Below are 27,279 nucleotides of genomic sequence, written 5' to 3'. Positions count from 1 at the left end.
AAATCAGAATGTGGAAACTTCCACTGCAACTTCGTCCAGCGGCTCCTTGTTAACAACGCCTCCTCATCGGAAACTGTCTGCAGCTTTGCCCTGCTTAACTTTACCTTCTCAGACAGCTTTTTACTGAAATTTATTCTAAATCCAAAGGTAAGCGCAGGCCATGGTTTAACCACTTTTTGTATCCGACTCATGCAGTCTGCCATATTTTTCGACTTTGAGCGTCTCGTGCAACTAGATTTTTGCGGTTTGCGCTTTGATCTTTTGGGTGCTAGTTTTTACCTTAAACTTAAAAAATGAATAACTTCGGTTCCTCTGATTGGCTATAACTAGTTTTAGTGTGAAATTATTTATTAAATCTTACTCAGTTTTTCTAAATTGATGTGAACATTTTCTTGGGTTGTGTTTTCACTTTAGTACTTTTTATGTGCAGCTTAAATACTCACACTGCCGCTAAATTAAGCATGTCTGGTTTTGTGCCAAGCTGACAGAGGATTAAGCACAGATTATTTTAATTACTTTATTGGTTCACCCTGACAGGGATTGCGGTTGTTGCTTGAGCACGGTTAACACCCCACTCAACCAACAACCCATTTTCTCACATGAACTTTGCCTAACTCCACTTGGATTACTTGGATTTTTTAATATTGAACATGGGCTGAAACCACATGCTCTAATTGCAGTGGGCCAGTTGGCCATTATTTTGCGCAATCAATCTTTTGCCTGGCCCTGGACTCTAGACAGCACTCACTCACCTATTGCTTCAGCTAAACTTTTTTGATTATCGAGATATTAATTTGTCTTTTTGCCTATGGCTCAGAAGTGTCTGATGCAAAGCAAAATAAACACTTGCATTTGTTTTGGTGTCATAACATAGGCTTACCTACTATGAATGTTAATCAGTTCTGTAGCTTGGTTTAGAAACAAGACATTTCTTTTGAATTAAAGGAATTTCAGTGTTTAGTTGCCTTATATCGGGATTACTTTTCTTAAATCATTTTATTTTTTAAGTGAACTACCATCCAAACGTCTGGCTTCAATCATGAGAACTGTGATGTGGTCTATTGAGACTTTGTTGCGGAAGGAGAGGGATGAAGTCACTGCTATGCCTTTACATATAGGGCCTCATTGTAGTGTATTTATTACCCGGTATTCACCAGATGGTAATGGCTGGGTGGAGAAGGATTACTAAAAATAACCCGTCTCTGCTCATGCTGGCGGTTAAGAAAAAGGCCGGAGCAGTCAGTTTTCCTGCATGTCCAGGCCTTTCTTTTGCAGTGGTTCTCTGCTTTGTTGTCCTGAAATGTCTTCGCCAACCGGGTGGTAGAAGTATAATATTCCTCATCTTTGGTAAGGATGTCTCTGGCCAATCTTTAGTGGTTTAGGGCTTATCCTTCAGTGTGACACCACTGATCTGCAGGATTCTGGGAGATCCTTTGCTGTCTGTCTTAAACTTCTCCAAAGAAGACCAATAATGCTAGTCTTATTTGGAACAATATGTTCTTCATTGCCTCCTCTGTAATACATAGTTGAGATGGATCTCACTTGAAAAAAGCATGGCCCCTTGCAAATTAGACCACACCCGTCCACCCACCGTTACGGACGTAGACTCCTTCTCGCAGGTTTTCCCAACACCAGTAACCCACATTGTAAACACTGTTCTATTCATAATGGAAAATAGGTAGCATCTTTTGTAAGGTGGGTCTATCTACAGCCCATACACATTATCCTCTTTTATGATGAGGAATGGTTGGGAAAAACTATATCCATGTAAACAGGACCCTAACAATTGTCCGAAAACAACAGCAGCTAATTTTGATTCATTTTTCTGAAGAACTACTAACTAATTTAGTGTATTATTCACTTACAAAATATTAACATATTTTCTTTATTTGCAGCTACATTGCCTGGTATGTGGGAAAGAACAATAACTATTGGAAGTGCTGGGAAGGCATACAGTGTTACAGGTTGGAAGGTATGTGGAAGAAGAATTTATACTCGATTGGTATTTGTGATATGTAAAGCTCTGATAGCTTTTCATCTATAGGGCTATTGCTAAGTTTTGGAATAAATACAATCACCTTCCACCGAAGTTTTTGGTCTCAAAAATTGCATTTGTTGAGCCCTATTTCATTTTCGGCTTTCAGAAAAAGGCCATTTGGTTTATCAGAAATATACTTTATTTTTAAATTCCATCAATGTACTTAAAACCAAATTGCATCTACCAAGTGCACATACAGTTAGAAAATCAGAATGATTTAAAAAAAAATGGGCTCCTGTATTACCTTTACAGTTCTTGTAATTGTGTAAATAAGCATTTTTAAATTAACAAAATATAGATTTATAACTATGAACAGGGATGTTTTTCATTTACGGGTTGTTTGTGACATCAACTAGACAGTATGAGAAACTTGACCACAGACCGCCACCTCGACTACGGCAGTCGTAATAAGGACCATAGATCGAACGTGGAAGCCTTCTCTGCGACTTCATCCATCGGCTTCCTGACAACTTCGCCTCCTCCTCACAGACTGCCTGCAGCCTTGCCTTGCTGAACTTTACCTTCTCAGACAACTTTTTCCTGACATTTCTTCTAAGGTTGAACTTAAGCGCCAACCGGACCCATTCCACTTTTTGTATCCAACGCTTACTCCATCGTCATCAGCCATATTTTTCGACTTTGACAGTCCTGCACGGTTATATGTCCATGGCTGGCGCTTTGATCTTTTAGGTGCTACTTTTTACCTCAAACTTTAAAAATTCATAACCCTGGCTCTACTAATTGGATTGCTGTTGTTTTGGTGCCCATTCATCCAGCCGCAAAAGTAAGGTATTTGAGAATACATTCACTGAGATGACCAAAAGGCTAATTAATCTATAATGTGAAGGGTCTGTACCATTCCCCTGTTTCACTATTTAGCCCTGCCAGGACCGGGCGTAGTTACCTGTAAGGCTATCCAGCAGAACCGGAGAGAAAGCACCCTTGCCCACCAGGTGCTACAGGACTTAGTCCTGCTGGGTTATTATCGGGACCGATGGCTCTTGATAGTTTAATCCACTCAATTACCACCTTTACACCTTTCATTGAAAACCTCGAAAGAGGCAACTTTGTAGAGGTGTACAGTTAACACTGGAGAAAGTTGGACGGTTACCATATAGACCATCTAGGTATGCTGCTTAGATATCCTCAGCGATCATACATGGAAGGATCCCCCCATGGGGGCTGGAGAATTTCTTTTCTTTAGACAAGAAATCTTGTTGGTCCCCAAATTGTATAACCCTAATCCTATTGTCCCACTTATTATAAAAAAAAGAGGCTTTTTTTCTCTTTAACCAGCTGCCTATACAGGCCTTTAACCTATACTGCTCTTTATTTAAATCTCCTTCTGGAGACTGCCTAATTTGTTTGGCTGCTTTTCTCACCCGGCTTTTCACTTGCTTACAAGTAAGATCAAACCAGCCTTTCTCCTTAGCATGACAATGTGTCCGTGGCACATATTTATTTATAAAAGACTAAAGGAAGGTAGTGGTGAATACAAGGGTCGTACCTCAAAATTGCTAAAAATATGGGTTTATAGAATGAATATTGGGAAGTGAACTTCATACAGAAAAGTAGGGTTGGTGCCACTCAGGGTAAAATACCCCACTACCTAAGGTGTAGATGACACAATAAACATACGTAGCTTGTCAAACGTTTACAAGAAAACCCTGGCACTCACAATATTTCAAAATAGATTTATGACAATGATCTGTCAATCTAACCCAAAGCGAAAGGAATGAAGAAAGAGTCATCGTAGCACAGGAGACACGAGAAATAGTCATTTAATCAGTCATTGATTTATTTTGTAGTACAAAAAGTTGCAAGGCCTAGAACATATCAGTTTGTTAACACAATCATACAGTTTCTTCCATTTTGTGAATAGTAGTCCAGTCCTTGTTGTGAAGAACATGAGAAACAGCCAGCTCGTTTCGTCAACACCGTGACTTTCTCAAGCCTCAAAGTTGTCAAAGTTAATATGGAGAAGTTGGCTGGCTCGATGGATGTAGTGGAAATAGTTCCAAGAAGTCAATTACACTTGCAGTAGTCATTATGCATGACTCGTTTGTCTATCATGTTGACTTTAACCACAAATAATCTGTGTATGTTAGGGTTGTTTACAAAGATATCCGTAAGCCTTTACAGTGGTCCAAGTGTCCTGTCTAGGGAAGTTTTTCAGTGAGAGGTAAAATAACTTTTTCACTCCTGTTACAACAGACAAATATGATATTTAACAGATATAAAAATGCATTTTATAACGTTCATGTGAGTTAAAGTGCTGACAAATTAAATATTTGTAGCGAAAAAGAATAAAGGGCCCAGGAAACTGCATTCTTGCACAATTGTCAGGGCTGTGACATTTTCTCTTTGGAAACGTTGGGGTCCTTTCTTTTATTTTTTTTACAGTCTATTAATGTCCAGTTGACTCACACGCTGCACTGTTTACTGAACATTATTAATTAATCGAGTGGTCGCCAACTTTTTCTACAGTAAGAGTTTATGGTCAAAGAAAATCATCCTGAGCTTCTACTATTATTAATGTTGTAACAGTGACCACTCCGGACAAGAGTACAATGGTGGCCACTGTATGCAAAATTAGTAGCTGTGATCACCTCTGTGCATTAGGTAGGGCTGCCAGCAGTGATGAAAAAATGTATTTGTCAATTTGGAATGCCATAGGTCCAAAGCTCCTGGCACCAAGGTACTACTATTAACAATAGTCTCCCCAACACCACGATTGATCTCTCAAATATTAGATTTAAACATATTTTGGACATTCCACGTTTTACTCTAAATGCCAGCTTTATTCGTTTTGAAAATACACCATTTTTGTCTCAAATACACTCTCAATTAGGCTAGGTTGCATACAAGAGTGCTGCCAAAAGGTAGATAGAGAGCCACAAGTAGCTCACAAGCTACTCGTTGGAGAAGTCTTCATTAGTCTGTCGCTGGTTTCACGCCATCCAGAATAGACATGAGCATGCTATATAACATTCCACTGTTTGTGTAGAGATCGGGTCCAGACCTGCCAACCAAAAGAAAAAGAATCACAGTGGGAGGACGGGTAGGGCCTTGGAGGGGATGGTGCTTCATGAAGAGAACTGCCTGAGAGGCACTAATGCCCCCTACACCCCCAACCCTCTCCCACTGCCAAAGAAAAATAAGGCTACAGTTGATATACTGAGGTGTTTTGACACTACTTTATGGATTTCACCTACTTAAAGTCTCCAGAGAGGAGCTGGAAACTCATTCAGTACAATGGTTTAGATGTCGCCTTCCCTGCCACCACATGGTATTGTTTCTTCACGAAATGACCGTGTAAAGAAAGGGGATTTCGTGTGGTACACTGTCTCAGTTCCAGTTCTCAAACTCAAACAAGCAGTTTAGTTTGCCCTCTCAGATTCATGCCTGACCGGTAGAAGGCAGAGTTCGGCATGTCGTCCACTAGACACCAGGGAAACCTTTTTTCTGAAAAAAGAAAAGGATGGCAACAGTCCACACTGGCATAGGGCCATGCCCCACCCCAAAGGGGCCAATACATTCTTTATGCCCCCTCCTCTCATTGCACAGGCAGGTTGGGGTGTTTGCTGCAATTTTGCTTATACCCAAAACCCAGGATCGGTAGAAAGCCCACTGGACAATATGGATTTTATGGGCAATTTTTGTGGAATAGGTGGGGACGGCCCACCCTGGCACAGGGCCCACTACATGCCAGTGATTTTGAAATGGCGCCAAAAGAGAAAAAAGATGGTAGGAGCCTTTCCTGGCATTGGGCCACACCACCCTAGAAGGGGCAATAGATCTGGACAGTGGATAGGAAATTAGCCTGAATTGGGAGTTCGCCCATCATAGGGCCATATCCCCACCTGAAAAGGAGCAACAAAGTCTTCCTGCCTCCTCTGGGGACTTATGGGGCTTTACCACAGTTGGCCCCCGGGGTCCGAAATCACATTAGACAACCGAGATTTTACTGTGGGGTAAAAAAAAAAGGGTTGGGTACCCCACCCAGGCATTCGAGTGTGCATGCCCGCAAAGCACCAACAGTCTTTCTGCACCACCACCTCAGGGATAGGCGGAATTTGCCTCCAATGTGCCCCAGGGGTATTTTGTAAGAAAACGATGCGGTGGTGGGATTTCACCCCACCCCATAAATGGGTAAGCAGAGTAGGGTAAATCTCAGTTTTGTCACTTGCCATGCTGAATGGTTGCACTGTTCGGACTGGGGTGAACTGGCAACCAGAAAAAGTTACTAAACCCACACAATTCTGGAGGAGTCCAGGGTGGTGTGACTTCTGTGGAAACACAAGGAGATGATGGACGGAGTGCTGAAACTTTTCAGACACTCACCCCTAGTCACAGATCTGGGTTGAATCATCATCGTTCTTTAGCTCACTTCGCCACCTCAGTTCAGACCCAGGGATATACAAATCAGTCTTGACCCTGTGCCTGTGCCTAGACCCTGCGCACAGTCCAGCTCGAACTGCCAAGCCAGGTCTTTCCTGAACCGGAAACAAACATCCTGTGACTGGTTTCGGGGTAACACCCCTCATCATCCAGGCTAGCCTGAATCCAGTGGAGCCCCCTTGTTTTCGTACCCATAATGCCTGTCCCCTGCTTCAGGAACAGATCCGAACCAGGACCTTACAAAGTCTATATAGTCTTCACATGGTCCCTGGTTTGTTCCATTCTTGTAGCGGGCGCTAGGCCCAGCCATGCAAGCGGTCCCATTTTTTTTATCAGGAGACCTGTGGGAATGATGGTTTGTAGTCATTTTGTGATCCCCAGCTTCTGGAACGTTTTGTTTCAGAAATGGGAGGACAATGGGTGTATGTAGCCAACGTTTGAGGTTTGCAAGACTGTCTGGATAGACAAAACCTTGTGGGATCCATGCAAGTCATACTCCCCTGGGTGTCTCTTGTTTAGAGTTGTGTTGGTTTGGTAGGTTTCCAGGGGTGATGACTGAGCCAAAAGCCCAAATTCCACTTCTACCGACATTGCAAAAAAGTGTGGATTTTACCAAGTGAGATGTGATGTCTCCATGTCAATTTTTGTGCTTTTTGAGCTGCAGGCGCTAAGCCCAGCCACATCATGCTGTACTATTTTTTATTGTTAGACCTGTGGGAACGTTGGGTGGCACATATGTTTTGAATCCACACAGCTTCCGGAACGGTCTTTCACAGAAATATGAGGAAAATGAGTGATGTTTGCAAGGCCTTCTCTGTTAAAAAAAAAAAATGTGGAATCCAAGAGTCAGACGACCATGAACTCCAGTGAGCGTCTACTTTTCAGAAATATCTCGGGTTTGGGAGGTTTCCCTAGGTGTGGTGGACAAGCTCGGGCTCACATTCTACAGGTACCTACTTTGTGAAAAAGAATTGATTTTGATTGGTGATAAGGGCTGTCTCCATATCTCGTTTTAGGGTTCTTTCTGTCATGGAGACCATGGCCAGCCACACAAGTGGGGTATTGTTTTTATAGGGAGATGCTTGGAACTACAGAATAATGAAAAACGTCCTAGCTAACGTAACAGAAAGTTTCAATTCTATTAAGGACTCGGAGGCGAGGATTATGCCTTCTCTCTTCGCTTTATTACAACAGCAGCATGGAGGTCAAACAAAACTACGTTTCCCATGAACCATAGGCAAAAAGTAGTCAAAATGCAAACAAGGCAACAACCAATCAGAGTCCAAGACAGTGTCCAATCAGGGGCAACCAGCTCAACATAGTCCCTTGCTAGTGTCCATTCCTCCTCTTTCGGAGCGCGACGACAGCTGGACCATACTCTTCAGGCATCTTGCTTCTGAACGTCAACACTTGGAAAGGACAGGCAGGCGTTAGTCATCGCACTGTCAACAACCCGTTAAAACCATACAGAATATAACTTCCATAAACCTTAACCATACAGAATATCACTGCAATAAACTTCATGAAATTGAAAACAGGTACTTACTCCAGTACGGGGAGGGGTCTCCTCCAAGAGAGCATGGGCGGGATAATCCTCACCTCCGAGTCCTTAATAGAATTGAAACTTTCCGTTACGTTAGCTAGGACATTTTTCATTCTATGTCAGGACTGGAGGCGAGGATTATGCTTGTTTAAAGCTTGCCCACCACCAGTTGCGCCATATTCAGCACTGGTTTGAAATAGAACCTCTTAAAGGTAGAGTCCGAAGACCAATCCGCCGCATTAAGGATATCCTCTAGGCGTGCCCCAACGCTGAACGCCTTGGAAGCCATTGCTCCTCGAGCGGAATGTGCGCCGGAGTGCCGCAGGCTTATGCCCGCCTCCTGCATAACCCAGCGAATCCACCTTGCAATTGTGGGGGAGGAAACCGCCCTGAAGGGCATCCGGAGCGAAATCAGCAAATTGGCGCTCTCCAGGGGGACGGAATTCCTCCGTCATTTCCTCATACGCTTTGAGGCAACGCACCACACACAATTTAGGAGAATCTGGAAATGCTGGGTATGAAATGACTCTAGTATGGCACTTGGTGCGACGCAGGAGAGTAAAAGTCACTCCCTCAGGAGAAAAAACTCTCCCCGTAATGTCCAGGGCCCGGACATCAGAAACCCGCCTGCAGGAAACCAGGCAAAGCAACATAGCTAATTTTGCTGAAAGCTCTTTCCTGGACAGATAACGATTGGGCTGCCAGGAGAGAAACAAGTTAAGAACTTGGTTGACATCCCACAAGGCAGAATACCGATGCTTTGGGGCAGTGACAACCGTATAGCCCTCAACAGCTTGCACACCAAGGGATGCTCCCCCACCGGGGAATCATTCACCAAAACATGACCGGACGAAATTGCCGACCTAAAAGTATTGATCGACCTGTAGGCCAGACCGGCCAAAGCTAGGTGAGCCAAAAAATTCACCACGGCAATAACGTCGGTCGACCAAGGGATCATGACCCCGTCGCAGACACCAACGGGACCACCGGCCCCATGCAGACCTCTTTCGCTTCACTGTACTGTCTGCCCACGCCTTTGAGATGAGGTCCTCAGCTTCTGTCGAAAGGCCCGGGGTTTTCCATCGGCCCCGGAAATCCGCCACGCCATGAGCTGCAGAGAGCCCGCTAACACCAGCGGGTGATGATCCCCCTCGGGACCCGTACGAAGAGCGAGAAACTGGGAGAGTAGAATTGGAAAATCCCAGGAAAGTTCCAGAAGAACTGGAAACCACACTTGAGACCTCCATAGGGGAGAGATCAACACCAGGTCTGCCGCTTGTCTGCGGACCTGCGCCGAGGTCCGAATGATCATCGCAAACTGGGGAAAGGCATACCCCCGTTCCAATCTCCAGTCCTGGAGAAATGCGTCCGTGGCCACAGCTAGTGGATCTGGCCTCCAAGTGAAGAAATGAGGGACCTGTGGTCCAGACGGGACGCAAAAAGGTCCGCCGTGAAAGGGCCCCAATGAGCGTTCAAAGCTGCAAAGACGGACGGGTCCAGCTTCCACAAGCTGAAGTCGCGGAAGTGCCGAGATTGAAAATCCGCCTCCAAGTTGTGCCGACCCGGGAGGTACTCGGCCGTGACCGAAATCTGACTGTCTAGGCAGTACTGCCAAAAACTCGCCGCCAGATCCGAGAGTGCCCGGGACTTGGTGCCTCCCACGTACCTCACCGCTGACACATTGTCCATCTTCAAGAGGACGCATGACTGAACTAAATTTCTCATCCACCTCCATATGGCAAACAAGCCTGCCAAAAGCTCCAGACAGTTGATGTGTAATCTCTGCTCGTCTGGAGACCATAAGCCTCCTGTGGCCAAATCCCCGCAGTGCGCTCCCCAGCCGATTCTGCTGGCGTCCGACTCGATCACCAGATCTGGTGTAGAGCCGAAAATTGCACGCCCATTCCAGGCTTCCATGTGGTCTAGCCACCACTGGATCTCGGCCCTCGCCTCGGGAGTCAGGGACACCGTGTGGGAGTAAGGGAACCCTTTCCGCAGAAAGTACCCTTTCAGGCGCTGCAACGCCCTGTAGTGCAGGGGGCCCGGAAATATGGCTTGGATGGAAGCCGATAAAAGACCTACAATCCGCGCTAACTGGCAGAGGGACACATGCCGCTTGGCCAGAACGCGGCGCAACCAGTGACGGATTTTGGAAATTTTCCTCGGAGGAAGACTCAGCGTAGAAGCTGTCGAGTCGATGACGAACCCCAAAAAGGTAAGAGACTGGGTCGGATGTAAGAGACTTGTCTCTGTTGATCACAAACCCGAGGTCCTGCAAGAGGGTTATTGCCATCTGAAGCTGCGCCTCCAGGCGCCGCGGGCACTCTGCCATTAAAAGGAGATCGTCTAAATATACGATCATCCTGACGCCCCTGGAGCGCAAAAACTCCACCGCTGGCTTGAGGACCTTGGTGAAATACCATGGGGCCGACGAAAGGCCCAAAGGAAGCGAGGTGAACTCGTAGACGCGGTCTTGCCAAAGAAATTGCAGGAACTTCCTGTGTTCCCGGAAAATGGGAATCACCAAGGGCGCATCTTTGAGGTCCAAGCGGACCATCCAATCGTGGGGACGAAGCACGTCCCGAAGGAGGTGAATCCCCTCCATTATGAAATGGCGATACACAAGCCACTCGTTGAATTCACTTAAGTTTATGACAGGCCGCTTTCCGCCATCCGTTTTGTCCACTAAGAAAATGTTGCTTAAAAACCCCTCTGGGTGACGGGCAACCTGGGAGATTGCGCCCTTGTGGAGGTGAGCGGAGACCTCTTCGTCCACCTGGGCGGAATCTACACTTGAAAATTGGATGGGGTGGGGGGGGGCAACATTGCTTGGGAGTCCCCAGGAACTCTATATGAAACCCCCGCACGGTCTGAAGGACCCACGCATCGCGTGTGATGGACAACCAAGCCCTGTAACAGTTGGCCAGCTGCACCCCTACATTTTTGGAGGACAAAAGACGAACACTCACCGGAGTTTGAACTGCTGGAGCCTCCACGGAAGCCTCTTACTTTTCCTCTGCGACCCCTGGTGGGGTAGAAGTTCCCAAAGCGGGACTGGTCCTGCTGCTGACCGGAGCCTTTGTGATTACCCTGCTGGTGACCTCGACCGGCCGAGCGGCCCCTGCCTCGGCCGGCCCCGCAAAAAACACGGGGAACACCTTCTGGATCTTTGTCTGCGCTCTATCGAGAGACATGAAGGTATTCACAAATTTGCCGAGCTCTCTCGCGAAGGACTCGCCAAAGAGACCCCCCTGTGCTACCGCACCGGCCTCCGAATCCGCCAGGTCTCCCAATTTAGGATCAATTTTTATTAGAAGAGACCGGCGGCGCTCTGTAGAGAGCGCACAATTTGCGTTCCCCAGGAAAATAATCCCTTGTTGTGCCCAGTTGGAGAGGGTCTCAGGAGAAATAGTAGAACCGGACTCTTTGGCCTCCTCTGCCATATCTAAGATCTTTGTGGCCGGGCCCAGGGCATCCAGAAGCTTGTCCTGGCAAGCCCGCCGGGACCTATCAATCCCCCGTTTGAGGTCTCGGATGAACTTTTGTAAGAAGGTATGCATCCTGGGATCGATTTCAGGGGTGAGGGTAACCTTCCCCTCCAAAGAAGGGCGATGACATTCGGCACGTAGACAATTCTGGGCTTCTTTTTCTAATGGCCTGCGGATGTGCTCCGCCACATAAGCAGCCACCTTTTCCCCGAAACCCACTCTGAAGAGCGGGGATTAACAATATAATTCGGATCCAATATATCTGAAGTGACCGAAGGGTCTGCGGCTGGGCGCAAGGTAAGCCAGGGTCTTGAAGGGCCTGGGTCGCTGTTGGGGTCCCCTCTAGTGTCGGGGTCAGCCGGCTGGGGGTCCTGCGGAGGTTGGGGGAAGGGGGGGCTGGGAGCGAAGCAGCTGGGCGGAACGGCTGTCCAGGAAAGCCTGGCGTAAATGCTCAAAAGCGTCAAAATCCAACCCCGGGAACCGGGCACATTTAGCTGGGGGGGTGCCGTCTGGGACAGAGGGTTGAGGGGTGGCAGGAGTTGGTGGAACCCCTAGGCGCTGCTCTAGGTGCGAAAAAGCGTCGCTTATTTGGCGGGAGAGCCTCTCTTCCAGGGGGGTGATAGCCTGGCCAACAGCCTGATAGATTGAAGAGTCCACCGCATCATAAAATGCTTCTCCCCAGGGCATTTCAGCGAGGGGGTCTTCCTCTATGGGGTATTCATCGTAATACTCCATGGTCGCTAAAGCTTTTGGTAAGCGGCACAGGTGGCAACAGCTCAGCCCTCAACAGGGGACTGAGTCCAAGAAATGAAATGAAATGAAATGATTACGCTCTTGTATAGCGCACGACTACCCGTAGGCATCTCGACGCTTGCTTAGGGAACCCGTCCTGGTATTCCCCTGTGAGATAACCCCAACAGGGCATCCGCAAGGTGAAAGCCAGGCATCCCGCCGCGAGGGGCCGTCGTGGAGATTAAGCAAGCTATTGCCCAGAGTTGCAGAGTGTGAACTCGTGATTCAAGTAGGCACCGAAGCGAGAATTATCGAGTCCATGGACGTATGGACTCAAGACCCTGCCAAGTCGGGAATTGAACCCTGGTCCCGGGCTGACCTCTGCTTCAGGGTCTGCCTCCTCCAACCAGTGAGCCACACTTCTCTGAAGAAGCTGGGTGTCAGCTAAAAATCAGGCGGGAGAGTAGCACCACAATTTAGGGGGTTCTAGCCCCAGGGGAACACCGCTGGCGATTAATACAAGTACACTCCCTGCCAAGGAGCGCTCACCGGTCTGGCAACTGTCCTCTTACAGGCCTGAATAGGCTATTACAAGACCTCACCTGAGGCGTATATAAACAACACAATATCGACTACACAGCCCTCCTTTGGTAGAATAGGAACGGAGGGCAGTGAAGCATTGACAATGCCAATGCGGAGGCAACACCGTGAACGGGCCACCAATGCCGCTACAACCCCACACGGGCGTTCAGCTCAGACCGGGACCGGGTGTTCAGCTCAGCTCTGCAGCGGAGACGCGCGTGTGACGTTTGAATCGTTTTGGGACAGAGATCAAACGTCGCGTCGCGGCTCCCACAACCTCCAACGCCCTCTAGCGGCGGGAGGTCCTAGGGCACAGCCAGCACCACTAACGCCACGTAGGGACGAGGGAGGCCTCGACCCCATGGCGCGAACCAAGCCACAGAAACCACGAGGGGGTAAACGCGACCCCCGTAGACCACAACAAACAAAGAGGGGGGAGGGGGGGAAAAAATGAACGCGCCGGCGCCGTAAGCCTGAAGCACACAACGGGCGAAGAGCCCTCAGGCATCCAGCGCGAACGCCCCCACCCGCTAAGCACACAGAATCACGATCGCCAGAGTAAACAAGGCAAGAATGAACAATCTCTTGCGGTATGAGCAACCAGCACCAAAAATAAGGCAAAGAGCATTCAAACATGACCAATAAGCACACTACAGTAAAGAAACTGGAGAGTACTTAGCTTTGCTGCGGAGCAGCGAAGAAAGAGGAGGAATGGACACTAGCAAGGGACTATGTTGGGCTGGTTGCCCCCGATTGGATACTGTCTTGGACTCTGATTGGTTGTTGCCTTGTTTGCATTTTGACTACTTGTTCCCTATGGTTCATGGGAAACGTAGTTTTGTTTGACCTTTATGCTGCTGTTGTAATAAAGCGAAGAGAGAAGGCATAATCCTCGCCTCCAGTCCGGACATAGAATTGAACATTTGTGTCACCAATTGGATTCCTTTGCGCATTTGACTTTCAGTTGTAGGCCAGAGTGCATTGATGAACACCTTTTACAAAATGCTCTCTGAATCACAGTATAGTATGGCTAACTCCAAATTCAGTGGTGTACAAATAAAAACGGTCTCTGATCTCAGTATCTTGTGCACATTTTTTGAAGAACATCGGTTTCTTTCATACTCCGTTTTGATACATTAGATTTTACAATATGAATTGCTGCTTTGTCGAAACACGATGAAAAATCATTGTAAGCTGCAGCTCATTTGTTGGCTTTGGGTATCAAATGGTTTTGGTAAACCGACATAACCCTATATATCCCTGCGACCAGAAGGGTCTGATGGATGGAACAATATATATTTTTTGTGATTCCACGACCCTAATCTGTTTTCCTTTGGTTTTCCCCTTTTTAGCTGTGTTATGTTGGTACCTTGTCAGGCGCCAGGACGCTCCTTTGCTGGAGCAGCTGTGCGCGTAATAAATGTCTATAACATAACATAACATAACATAACTTACAAAAGCCTCGAATTTTAAGGCGTTAAAATGTAACAGATATCTGTTGCACACTCTATGGTCTTGGGCGTAATTTATTGCGTGCCCCTTGCTACCCCTGCACTGCCTTTAGGACCCTCTGGCCTCAGATATTCTAAAGCCAGTGGCAGGAACTAAAGTTAAACAAGGCTCTCATGAGCCTTGTTTTCTTTTGGTAGCCTGCAGTTACCACAGGTAGGACTGTATGTTTAATAGAATACATTCTTTCAGAGTGGAATGCCCATGTAACATCCTGGCAATTGCACCATTCGTGACCTGGGAGTTGTACTCCTGAGGTACCCCCGAGCACCCGCCCCAATCAGATGGGAGGTTGAGACTCGTGAGAGAGATGAGAAAGACATACTAACAACAGAGGCAGAAAAGACAGAACAAGTAACAAAAAGAGAGGGTGAGTCGGGTATTAGAAAGAGGTGATAAGCGGATGAGAAATACAGTTAAGAAACAAAGTGGACAGAACAGGAAGACTCTTTTGGACAGACAGGCAGAGAGGGGGAGGCAGATGTGTGACAGAGGTGACAAAGAGGCAGACGGTTGTAATATATCTTGGATAAATAGAGGGGGAGACAAATGAAGAAGCAATGATAGCCAAATAAGAAAGAGGGTGAGAAAAATACCAAATCTACTATTTTAAGGTAAGTAGATGATAATATTAGTAAATGTATACTTCCTAATATAAATGTAACATTTGAATATAATTTTAGTCGATACTATGGATTTAATATTTTTGTATGTTGATACTTATCACTACATACCGATATACAGCCTTCTACACATTTCCCCCAGAACACTGTGGCTCAGGGATTCACACAAAATCACGAATAAACAATGGATAACATAAGTGATGTGATTTCTGTCCTATGTTTCAAGCACCTGACTATTGTCCTCCAGCAGAGGCCTGAAAGCAGCAAAGGTCTCCATTCTCACTTCTCCACCCAACTACCATTCTAAGAGCCTCAATATGAGAGCACTGTACACACACCCAGTAATTCCACACTCCCAGAGTTAACATTATCGATGGTTCTCTTATTTCCGAGGGTGAAGAGTCAGCGGGTGTTCTGAGTGAAATATTGAGGTTCCTCTTACAATCAGAAATTACGAGGTGAGCCCATAATTCCAGGTCTGACTCACTTGGTAGATTCACATTCCTCCCTACACTTTCCTCCAGAAGCTTTGACTGTTTTGAACAGCTAGATACACTGGGGGAAACAAGACATTTGCCATGTGTTTCCACAGACCTTATAATCCTCGTTACTAAGACCATGAGAATTTAGGGCCACTAGTAATGAGAGTGTAAACCTTTCACGGTTTGTAATATCGTGCCATAATATTATATGATTGGCAGTTACAATTCTAAAGGGATTGCACCTTCATGGGAAAATAGAAATTACACATTTGTAATAAGGGAACAGTATGAGTTGATGAAACCATCTAAAATGTTAAGGCTGTGGAGCTTGGAAATGGAAAATTGAGACGCAACCCATTTACCGATGATCATTGATTCAACACAATCATATTTGAGATGGAAAATTTGAGCAATTGGAGCAAAGAGAGTATGGATGATGTGCTTTTCTTTCTCTTCATGTAATTTCCTCTTCACCTTCTTCATATTTCCCATTCTCTTGTTTCCCTGTCTAGCCTCCACCCTCCTCTTTTCTTTCCACTACTACTACCAACCTTACACAATTAGTTCTCACCTACATCCTAACCTGACCCTGTGTCCTTTCTATGGACATACCATCTCTTCATCCAGTTTTGACAGGATACTTGACGTCATCACTGACATTAATGATGTGAAGTTATGTTTTCTCGGTATAGTCATATATGGATTGTATGCCTTATTTAGATGTGTAAGTAATATTCTGTATGCTATTTTTTTCTTAAGCTTGGCTGGTCAGTTGGTCCACCGCATCTGATTAAACATTTGCAAACTGTGCAGCAGAATTCAGTTTATACTTGTGCAACTCCTTTGCAAGTAAGTACTAATTACATTATATTGTGTTACCTGTTCTTAATTCATGATTTTTTTTTATTTTTGGTGTTAAATGTGTATTGTGTTGGTGCTTTTGTATAGTTCAAGCTTAACCCTCTTTTTATTTCGTTTGTGTTCAATATTGGAACAGGATAGGAAGGTAGAACAGAAACTACAGGTTAAGCATGGTCTTAAAAAACATATTCCATGCTGTGTCTACAGCACCAAAATTAGAAGACAAACTAACTACATGTCCAGATCATTTTCTTACATAAATACCATCCTGAGTTGTCTCAGATTGTCATACATTTTGAATACTGATCAACCTTTCAACCAAAGACAGTATGGATTATCCTCGGTGAGCACTAGTCAGCCAAAATACTAAGGCTCTGCCAAAATATAGATCAGCTAAACTACCCTTACAGTCTGGTAAAACAGACAATAATCATATAACAACAAACCATTTATGCTGTATAAGAAAAGCCTCACAAATTTTATAATGACAGAAAAGAATAAAAATCAGCTGCATGGTTCTCCAACTATGTTGATGAGAAGAAATCCACTAGGGGTGGGCGGAATTTGTGTAATCGCGTTACGCAAATCTCTGCGAAACGGTAAAAAATCTCCGAACACGCAGAAATTCCACGAACATGCAGAATTGCTTGTTCGCAATGCTTTTTTCCTGTTAGCAGTTGCTGTTTGCGTGCTCGAGGGGAAATATCTCGCAAACGTGCATTTTGAGAATGCAAATAAGCAAAAAATGTTGCAAAGTCACAGAACGCAGACTTTTGGCCAATTTTGCGTTCTCCACGGAACGCAAAATCACCCAAATTCCGCGAGTGGAACGGAATTTACCGCCCAGGCCTAAAATCCACTAGAGCATCTATTCCCAATTTAAATGCACTAAAACCAGCCATGGGTAACAAAATAGGCAGAAACTTCTTTATAATCATGAACTGAACAAGGCAAAACTAGACGGGGCAACTATTTTATTCATTTTATACAAAGAAAAGTATAACGTAATACATGTAACAATAGTTCCTCTATTGTGTACTTGCTGACATTCTGTTACAGTGGTCAAGACCCATAAGTATTTGGAGTTGGTTTATGTAGAAACCCAGTGTGAGAGCAGCATAGTATACACATCTGTACATTTTGTCAGTGAGTCATTGGGTTCCGGCTATGTGTTTTCTCTGCAGACTGCTAAATAATATCTCTATGGCACACAATGCACTTCAACGTTTCACAAATAATTTAAGTGGATGAGCTGGTCTTGGTTCACTCCATAAATTCATAAAGAGACCCATATGTGTTGGTTTGCCTGATTGTGGGAACACATACACTTGGTTTTCCATACAGTTGTTGTAATAATGTAAATCATTCAGCTTATCCTGAACCAATGGGGAAGGACCCCCTTCCACAACTCATCACCACCTGTCCTTTTGGATGTAGCAATGCAATTGACATGTATTTTCACAGTTCATCTTGTTCATACACCGAAAAGGCCATGATACGTCATCCCAACCATTTGAGATACGGTGTTGAAACCTACGGCCAGTATCTACCACCACAGTGCAGTTCGAGGCCAGATGTTGGAACCTGCTTCCGGGTGCCCAAGAGTGTGTTTGCATCTTCTCTCAAGTCACCCTGCCAGCCCCTTGGAAATATAGGAGATTCTTTGTATATATTTATAATGAACTAGCCTCTGCATACTATTCAGGCATACAAAATCTTCCGAAGTAAAGAATACTTGACAATTGAATTTGGAAAATTCAGCTATTTAAAAATAAAACTTCAACAATGCTCAGACGATAATCTAGGGCAGTGCCTAAGATAATGAACAACACCCCTACTGTACTCAGAAAATATCGAGTGATGGACTCTTTTCAGCATCAGTGTTGCAAAACAGCTCTATTTTTTTTTTGCCTCTGGTGCTTTTGTACTAACTATTGTTTTAGATTTCATACCTCAATTTATAGGATAGTAGTACATCATAACCAGGGGCAACGTTTGACCCTTGACGAAAATCATCCTATGATATAATTAGGCATCATGAACTTTAAAATTCATGTCACGGGAGAAACTCACGCCATTATAAAAGCAAAGCATAAAAAATAGTACAAATATATAATGCCATGTAAAGAAACTTTAAGAATTATATAGATTTATTGTCACAGTGGTTGTATTGCCTTTTGCTAATTGTAAATCCTGTTGTTGTCTCCTTGACTTCTTTCAGACTAAGTGCAATCGCATATAAATGCTCAAAAGAAAGAACACTGAGGTTTTGTCCCAGTTCAGTTGCCCGAGAGCATGGAGTGGGAAATTGCATGAGGACAACCTTGGATATCGTAGCGTCCTTGAAGCCAGGAGTAGAACTGTTAATCGGGGTGGCTCTGGAAACTTAAACCGGCAGAGCGAAGTAAAGTACAGGCCAGAGGAACTGTCTATAGAATACGCCGGTTACACATTGGTCAGATGTTGAAACAAAGAGAATACGACCTTTGAATCACTTAAGGGCATAGTGTGAAGCCAACCAAGAGAAAGTGCAGAAAATAGAAGTTTCCCGACATCTGCATGTGGATAAAAATGATGTGATAAGAAACAAGACTGTGAGACACTTCCCATTCCAGTCTCAAGAAAAACTGTGTAAAACAGAAGGTCTATAAGGAATATAAAGTTATTAATACTCCAGGTTATAGAGAACAGTTAAATTATCTGGAGGGTCCTGATGAAGGTGGTCTTCATTGCTGTTTCTTTCCACCGAAACGCGTTGGCCAAATCCTTGTAAAATCTCATCCATCTGGGTTCATGTTGGACAACAGATAAAGAAAGAAATCAGACTTTTTTATGATTTTGAGTAATTTAAGTGGTGTATGGGGATGAGTGTGAATGAATGGTTGTGAATAGGGTGTTCTCTACCTGGAATATGAATTACTAATATGTTGTATTTGTAGAATTGTGTTTAGGAACGTACATTTAGATGAAAACAAATGATTCTTCAAATGAGAAAATAGTATGTTTTTAAATGTTGTACTAAGAAAAAAGAAATCAAATGAAATACAAAATAATTTAAATAAAAAATAATGTAAAAAAAGTAAGAACATTGTGACGTGTTGCTGCTCTTTGAATCAGAGGCTGTACCCTGAGAGAATAATTTAAAGGTCACGAGGGAGTTTTGTTGATTATTGTATTTATTTGTCCCAGTTCAATAAATGACCTACAACCCTCCAACTAAGAGCCCTACTACAGATTAAGAGTACAGAGCACAATCAGCAATATCACTGAATGTAATACTTAGTACACAATTTGGTATCACTAAATGAGCCACCTGAAAGTTCAAGGACTCTTCTGCAACATTTAAAAAAGAACACCCTTCATGGCTGACTATGTTCTCTTCCACACACTCTCATTGCAGAAGCATGTGGAAGCACAATTTTTATCTTGGCGTTAAATATATTAGCCACTAGTGAAGGGTAGATGTGAATGCAGCTTCTTTAAGAAGAAATAACATTTGAAGGGGTTTTAAAAGGGGCCATGGATGATCCCACAAACCTCAAAGCCTATGGAGAAGGTGGAGTAGGGAATCTTGCCACCTTGAAGTTAGGGTTTGGTATGCCCTAAAATAAAACCTTGGAGCAAGTGTTGTGGTAGCACAATTTGCTCATACACACTTCTGTCTTTAAAAGCTGGCCTGAGGTCCCCCTTCAGGTTTGGTTGGCCTGCAGCCACAATCATTTTTGTGATGTCCTTAAGATACCCTTGCAAACATCAGGGAGAACTGCAGCACAAATTCAGATTTCCGGGTAAATCAGTTACCCTGAAAGTATGCTGCACGCTCCTATGCTGTGCAGACAAATGATGGACGGAATACTGAACAAATCATATATTCACCCCCAGTCAAGAGATCTGAGTTACATCCATTGTTCCTTTGCTTATCATGTCACCCCAGTTTGGACCCAGCCGTATGCAAATCAGTCTTGACCCTGCCTCTCATGGGAACAGTCCAGCTCGAACTGTTAAGCCAGGTCCTCCCTGAACTGGAAACAAGCATCCTGGGACCGGGATCAGGGTATCACCCCTCATCAGCCAGGCTAGCTAGAATCCAGTGGCACAGCAAGCAAGGGACCCACATCTGGGCATACCATCCCACTTAGGGTGTACAGCATACTTGATTGTGGCATGTACAAACCTTATCTTTATGTATTACAGTTCAAATGATATGTTCCTTTCCAAATTTCACTGTACTCACGTAACCAAACAATAGGATTTCAAAACCTTGGAATCTTTTTTTAATGTTATTCGTATATCCATCCCACTTAGGGGACAATTACGATGTCGTTCGGAAACTCTTCCGACCAAATTGGTTTTGGAATAGTTTTTGACTCAATAGTGTTTTGCGAGTCCGACCGACCGACTACTATGCTTCCCAACATCGTTCCATCGGACTCGCATTGACTTTAATGGGAGCCTGTGTTCCGAACGAGAACACAGGCTCCCATTCATAAAAAGGGTGGTTGGTGGAAACCTTGCACCCTGTGGCAGGCAACCCATGGTGCCTGCCACACTGTGCATGGTTGGAAAGAGCGGTCTCTTGGATAACCCCACGGACCCCAACTGGAGGCTTACGGGTGAAGGGGGGCCTGCAAAAGGCCCCCAAAGTCAGGTTCCGACAGCAGTTTTGTGTCGGGCACACCAAATCGGAACAGCTGTTTGGCAAACAAGCTCACAAAAGCTGGCCAAACTAGAAATTTGAGAAGCTCTAACTCCCTGCTGCTCATCCTACCAAAAACCAGAAAGAAGAAAACTGCGGACTGCTCCTTCACAGGAAATGCCCCCAAAATATGGAACTCTATCCCCCCGCATATCAGAACCATACCGTCCTATGCGGAATTCAAGAGCCAACTCAAATCCTTGTTCCTCATCCGTTCCCTAGGTCCTGGGTAACTAGGATCAATAACCATCCCCAGAACCTTGTGTTATCTCTGTATCCTATTAGCAAGAAGTCCTACTGTACAAACTTTTCCTCCTCCTAAACTGTCTTTCGTTGATCGCCTTTATTTGTTACGTGTCTTGTTGTTCGCCTTTTCATTCCTTTTACTGTAAAGCGCTCTGCTACCCTCGGGTCTTGTTAGCGCTATAGAAAACTTCTAAATAAATAATCGGTCATCGTAATCGCTTGCTCGGAAATCGTGTCCATAGAGCTGTAAGATTCGGCTCCGAAAGACTCTGCCTGTCCGAATGCCTTTTGGAACTGAATCGGACAGCCCGAACGGATTCCAGGCAACGTAATCAATCGGTTGGAAAGTTGTATGATTCAGTCGGAAACGTAGCATCCAAATCGGATTCTGAGATTCCGAATCCCATTTGGAGCCTTTCCGAACGACATTGTAATCGGGCCCCTAAGGGTGAAAAAAGCTGCACAAACAAAGGATGGACGGAATACTGAACAAATCATACATTCACCACCAGTCAAGAGATATGGGTTAAAACCATTGTACTTTTGCTCACCATGCCACAGCAGCCACAGACCTAGCCATATGCAAATAAACCTTTACCCTGCTCCACATGGGAACCGTCCAGCCTGAGCTGCCAAAACAGGTCGTCCCTGGACCGGAAACAAGAACCCTGGGACCAGTATCAGGGTATCGCCCTTCATCAGCCAGGCTAGCTTGAATCCAGTGGCACAGCGAGCAAGGGACCCACATCTGGGCATACCCATCTCACTTAGGGTGTAGACCATACTTTTAAAATATATATTTTTTTGTATTAAACAAATGTGATGATACCATAACAGGTCACAAAACCACTCTGCAGCAACATAGCAAAGAGAGGGCAGCCATACACATTTTCCCATTACATCGCAGCACATTATAATACTAGGGAGAGCATCAATGTCATTAGCATTTTTGCGCAATTTCACTTTGCCCATTTATGATCCCACTTCACAGGACATCCTCTGTTCGTAAACACATCCTTTTCCGCAATCATGGCATTGTCCATATCATTGGCCCATTTCGAGTATTTCGGTAGGGCACCCGTCCCCCACCCCTGAGCTATACTTCTTTTAGCCAGCGCAAACCCTAGAGATGCTCACGTACGTTCGATATGAATCAGGTCTGTTGCTTCCCATACATTCAGTAAACAAAGCAGCGGGGCGTACAGCATACTTGATTGTGGCAAGTATGTACCATATCTGTTTGTATCATTATGTATTACAGTACAAATTATGTGTTCCTTTGCAAATGTTACTATTCCCACGTAACAAAACACTATGAGTTCAAAACCATGGAATCCATTTTTATTTCATGCGTGTCATCTGCAGGAAGCCTTGGCTCAATCAATTTTGAAAGATGTGGACCGTATGGATGATCCGGAGTGTTATTTTAATTCACTGCCTCGGGAACTTGAAACTAAGCGCGACAGGATGGCAAGTCTACTCAAAGAAGCTGGATTGAATCCTGTTGTTCCTGAAGGAGGGTACTTCATGATAGCTGATATTTCTGTGCTTAGTAAGTAGCTGTTTGAGCGTTTTTTAGAGTTTGTGATTTTCGAGATGTGATTTTCAAATAGAACGGTGATTACACATTTTGGCATAAAGAGAATTGTCTTTTTCCAGGGTTTACTAAAGACTTTTATTTCAGTTCAGTTGCTGTCATGCTTTTTGTATTATGAATAATATTTTTAGAAAATATACCTTTACAAGTTTTTAAATAAATGTTTATTCTCTGAATAAACCAAAGGTTAAGAAAGCACTATTGTTTAATCACCCTCCCCCCCACCCCAAAAACAGGAAAATTCAGCAGTTATGATTAACTGACATAAGTATAACTTGCACTGCTGTGATGCAGTGCTTATGACCACACATATTACATCACTGATGACATGACATCTGAAATCAGTGATGGTGCAAATTATACCTTTGTTCGTTATGTATAACTGGCTGATTTATTTGAATTTTAGTTTTTAAAACAGTAGTGCTTATTCAGTGAATTTCTAAGGTTTGTTTTTTTAACTGCAGTTAAAATCTATCTACCTCCCACTTTAATGTTTGTTTTTTCAGTGAATTTATGAGGTTTTGTTTTGGTAAATAATATCATAACGCGATCTCTTGAGGGGGGTAGGGGCAGGTGTCCACAGGGCCTGACCTGCAACCAGGCTCTGCATCTAATCCTAAGCATAACTATTCACACAGCACAGCCTTCAGCCATCCGGCCACAGACACCCTCCCCAACCCCTATTTTTGTTTACATTTCCACAGGAGCTCTTTTGTTGGCCCCAGGGGGAAGGGCCCTCTGGAATGCACCTGTCCCCTAAGGATCAGGTTGTCAGGGTGCCCCTACCGAGTCCATGCCTCCTCTAATGGCAGTTGCTACATTTTCTTTCATGTTGGGGCTAACCAATCCATTCGCTTGCTACTGTGACTCTCCGGAGTGAGCCAAGCAAAACTAAAGGGGATGATGGACGGAGTGTTGAACATTTGCAAGTATTCACCCCCAGACAACTGATCTGGGTTTAATCCATCATTCTTTAGCTCACTCCGCCACCCCAGCTCAGACATGGCCATATGCAAGTCAGTCTGACCCTGTGCCTCATGGGAACAGTCCAGCCGGAGCTGCCAAGCCATGTCATCCCTGGACCGGAAACAAGCATTCTGGGACTGGTTTCTGGCTAATCAGCCTTCATCAGCCAGGCTAGCTTGAATCCAGTGGCAAAGTGAGCAAGGGACCCATTTCTGGGCGTACCCTGCCAACTTAGGTCGAACAAAGCAAAATCAAAGGGGATGATGGACAGAGTGTTGCACATTGCAAGCACTCACCCCCAGTCAACTGATCTGGGTTTAATCCATCATCATTCTTTAGCTCACTCCGCCACCCCAGTTCAGACATGGCCATGCAAATCAGTCTGACCCTGTGCCTCATGGGAACAGTCCAGCCGGAGCTGCCAAGCCATGTCATCCCTGGACCGGGAAACAAGCATCCTGGGGCCAGTTCTGACTAATCAGCCGTCATCAGCCAGGCTAGCTTGAATCCAGTGGCAAAGTGAGCAAGGGACCCATGTCTGGGCATACCCTGCCAACTTATGGCGAGCAAAGCAAAACCAAAGGGGATGATGGACGGAGTGTTGAACATTGCAAGGACTCACCCCCAGTCAACTGATCTGGGTTTAATCCATCATCATTCTTTAGCTCACTCTGCCACCCCAGTTCAGACTTGGCCAAATGCAAATCAGTCTGACCCTGTGCCTCATGGGAACAGTCCAGCCCGAACTGCCAAGCCATGTCTCCCCCGAATGGAAACAAGCATCCTGGGACCGGTTTCTGGCTAATCAGCCGTCATCAGCCAAGCTAGCTTGAATCCAGTGGCAAAGTGAGCAAGGGACCCATGTCTGGGCATACCCTGCCAACTTAGGGCGGACAAAGCAAAACCAAAGGGGATGATGGACGGAGTGTTGAACATTGCAAGCACTCACCCCAGCCAACTGATCTGGCTTTAATCCATCATCATTCTTTAGCTCACTCCACCACCCCAGTTCAGACATGGCCATATGCAAATCAGTCTGACCCTGTACCTCATGGGAACAGTCCACCCCAAACTGCCAAGCCATGTCTTCCCTGGACCGGAAACTAGCATCCTTGGACCGGTTTCTGGCTAATCAGCCATCATCAGCCAGGCTAGCTTGAATCCAGTGGCAAAGTGAGCAAGGGACCCACGTCTGGGCATACCCTGCCAACTTAAACCCAGATCAGTTGACTGGGGGTGAGTGCTTGCATTGTTTAACACTCCGTCCATCATCCCCTTTGGTTTTTGCTTTCTCCGGAGTGAGCCAGCCAAAATGAAAACAAAAAAGCACTTGCAACAATTCAGATTGCTCCAATGTTTGAATTTGCATCCTTTTGGAGTTTCACGGTATCCACTGTCAATAGGTATATACATTTTGAACCTTAGTTTTGTAAAATGTTCTCAAAATCACAAAGTATGCTTTATGGGTTAAGATCTAGCATTCTGCCAAATTTGGTTCAGTTTTCTCTTTATCCTCTTTTAGGTTTTTCCCATGGAAACAATTATGGGGGGAATGTGTTTTGGGACATCTCCCCACCCCCCTTCAAACCCTCCTTTCACAGCCCTTTCTCCAGGGTTGGATATTCAACATCTGAGGAAAGGGATGTATTATATGGTGTGGTTGTTTGAACTACCTTAGCCCAATCCTGCGTAGCTGTGGCTTCAAGCAGTCGGGCTTCGTCAAAGGAACAAGTGTAAAGCATTTAGAAGTACCAAAGCAGTTGAATAAGAAAGAAACACATCTCAAAGAACATCTGACGCCAATTTATAAAACTAGCCTTTATTCGTATTAATTTTTAGACATTATAATGAATGAAATGCACAGGAGGGTTCCAGATAGTAAGCAGATAGTATATCATTGCTTTTTATTCAAATCGCAAACGAGCATTGGCAACTATTACGGTTAGTAGTTACTTGGAAAACTTTTGTGAAGTTGAATACGACTTCTCCGTCCCGGTCTGAGTGACTAAATCTGACGGGGAGCGAGTCACAGGGGCCAATGAAGAGTTACCTCGCAGTCAAAGAAAGCCTCCAGTCCAATTCCTTGTTCTATCGGCGAACTAGCATAAGTCTTCAATGGGGTGATCCTGATGCAAGCGATAGAGGATGCTGATCCTATGAAGGAGGTATTCCTCATGCCACCCGGTAGTGTACATCTTCCGTGACTAAACAGCACTCTGACTCTCCCGGGTCCAGCAGACTCAGGGCAACTTTTAAACACAGAGACATGATCTCCCAGGCTGTGTGCTTTGGCGGTCAGCGGCGGCTACCAACTCACCAAGGTGGCATCTTCAGCTTTTGTGCCCATGTAGCTGAAAGAGGAAGTCCGTCAACTGACTCTTGGTGTCTCTTCTTTCTGGGGCTCAGGGACAACTTTACCTCGAGGCGGGCCCAACAGGCACAGTCCTCTCTTTGCTAGCCCAATGATCAGCAGGTACAGTCCAGTCTTTGGTGCAGCCCCTTTGCCAGGTCCAAGAAACAGCAGGGGCAGTCCTTCTTCAGTTTCCTTTCCAGTGCATCCTTGATCTGAGGTCTGGGTGCGAGGGGTACCACTTTTATACCCAGAAATGTCCCTCTGGGGATACGGTGACCACTAGCCAAGGGGCTACCAGGTCCCCTCATGCCTTACGATGACTTCCTGTAAAGTGTGGCATTTAGCTATACCGGAATGCAATATTCTGCTGACTTCCAAGATGGTATAACCCCTCTCTCGATGTTTGGAGCTTGGTTGCCCACCCTAGAGGTCTACACGCTCACAGGAAAACTGGTTTGGCAGCTGTTTACCCTTTAATGCCATCAATGACAACCCGTCTACCAGAACAAAAGAGCTGCCCTTCTCATGTGTGTCCCCCATTTGCCCTTTAAACTGGATTTTCATTTGAAGCTCACCATTTGGGTTCACACCCTGACTGGCCTTCCTGACAGTAAGAAGTAACACATCTTCCAAAGGAGGCCCTCTGTGTTCCTTCCTAAGAGGTATTCACACATCTCCCCAGGAGAACAGATTGATGTCTTGTGGCCAACAACCGTAAACAGTCACTGGAAAACAAGATAGTGTTAACTTTCTAAAGTTGTATCAAAAAGGGTGAGGGGACCAGGTGCGCTTGTACGTGCCCCTAATACATTTCACTTTTGTCAAAAGGGTAGCTGTTCCTTAAACTGCACACCCATTTGACATAACATTCTAAAGTTGCCATTTACATAAAAGTTGAATTAAATTTGACGTGGACAGCAAGTCAAGTTTATCCGATATAGACTACTACCTGCATATTCCTTACCGTAGCATTATCTCGAAGCATCAGACTGGATTCGGAAACATTTTTGTGAATTTCCCTGTGCACCGTTAAGTGGTGTTGTTCTGCTCAGCGTGTCATCGTCTGTGCCGGTTTGATGTGCGCCGGTGCCTATATAGCCGCCACCCCAGCATACTAGCATCAGTTCTTTTCTTTCCACGCCAGTCCGGCCCCTTGGATCCA

The 27,279-nt window shown here is 45.1% G+C and overlaps 1 protein-coding gene across 5 annotated transcripts in view; it reads left to right on the top strand.

Moving 5' to 3' along the window:
• Positions 1–27,279, top strand: part of KYAT3 (kynurenine aminotransferase 3) — a 548,094-nt gene that overhangs the window by 427,052 nt on the left and 93,763 nt on the right. For all 5 annotated transcript variants that reach the window (XM_078646064.1, XM_078646028.1, XM_078646047.1 and 2 more), the window contains 3 exons: positions 1,896–1,972; positions 16,158–16,247; positions 22,567–22,753. In XM_078646064.1, the coding sequence (XP_078502190.1) occupies positions 1,896–1,972; positions 16,158–16,247; positions 22,567–22,753 (354 nt within the window). The remainder of the gene's footprint in view (positions 1–1,895; positions 1,973–16,157; positions 16,248–22,566; positions 22,754–27,279) is intronic.

The sequence above is a fragment of the Lissotriton helveticus genome, chromosome 1_1 (assembly GCF_964261635.1).
Source record: "Lissotriton helveticus chromosome 1_1, aLisHel1.1, whole genome shotgun sequence".
Classification (NCBI taxonomy): Eukaryota; Metazoa; Chordata; class Amphibia; order Caudata; family Salamandridae; genus Lissotriton; species Lissotriton helveticus.
The sequence above is the reverse complement of the archived record's forward strand: the minus strand, read 5'-3'. Positions and strand labels throughout refer to the sequence as shown.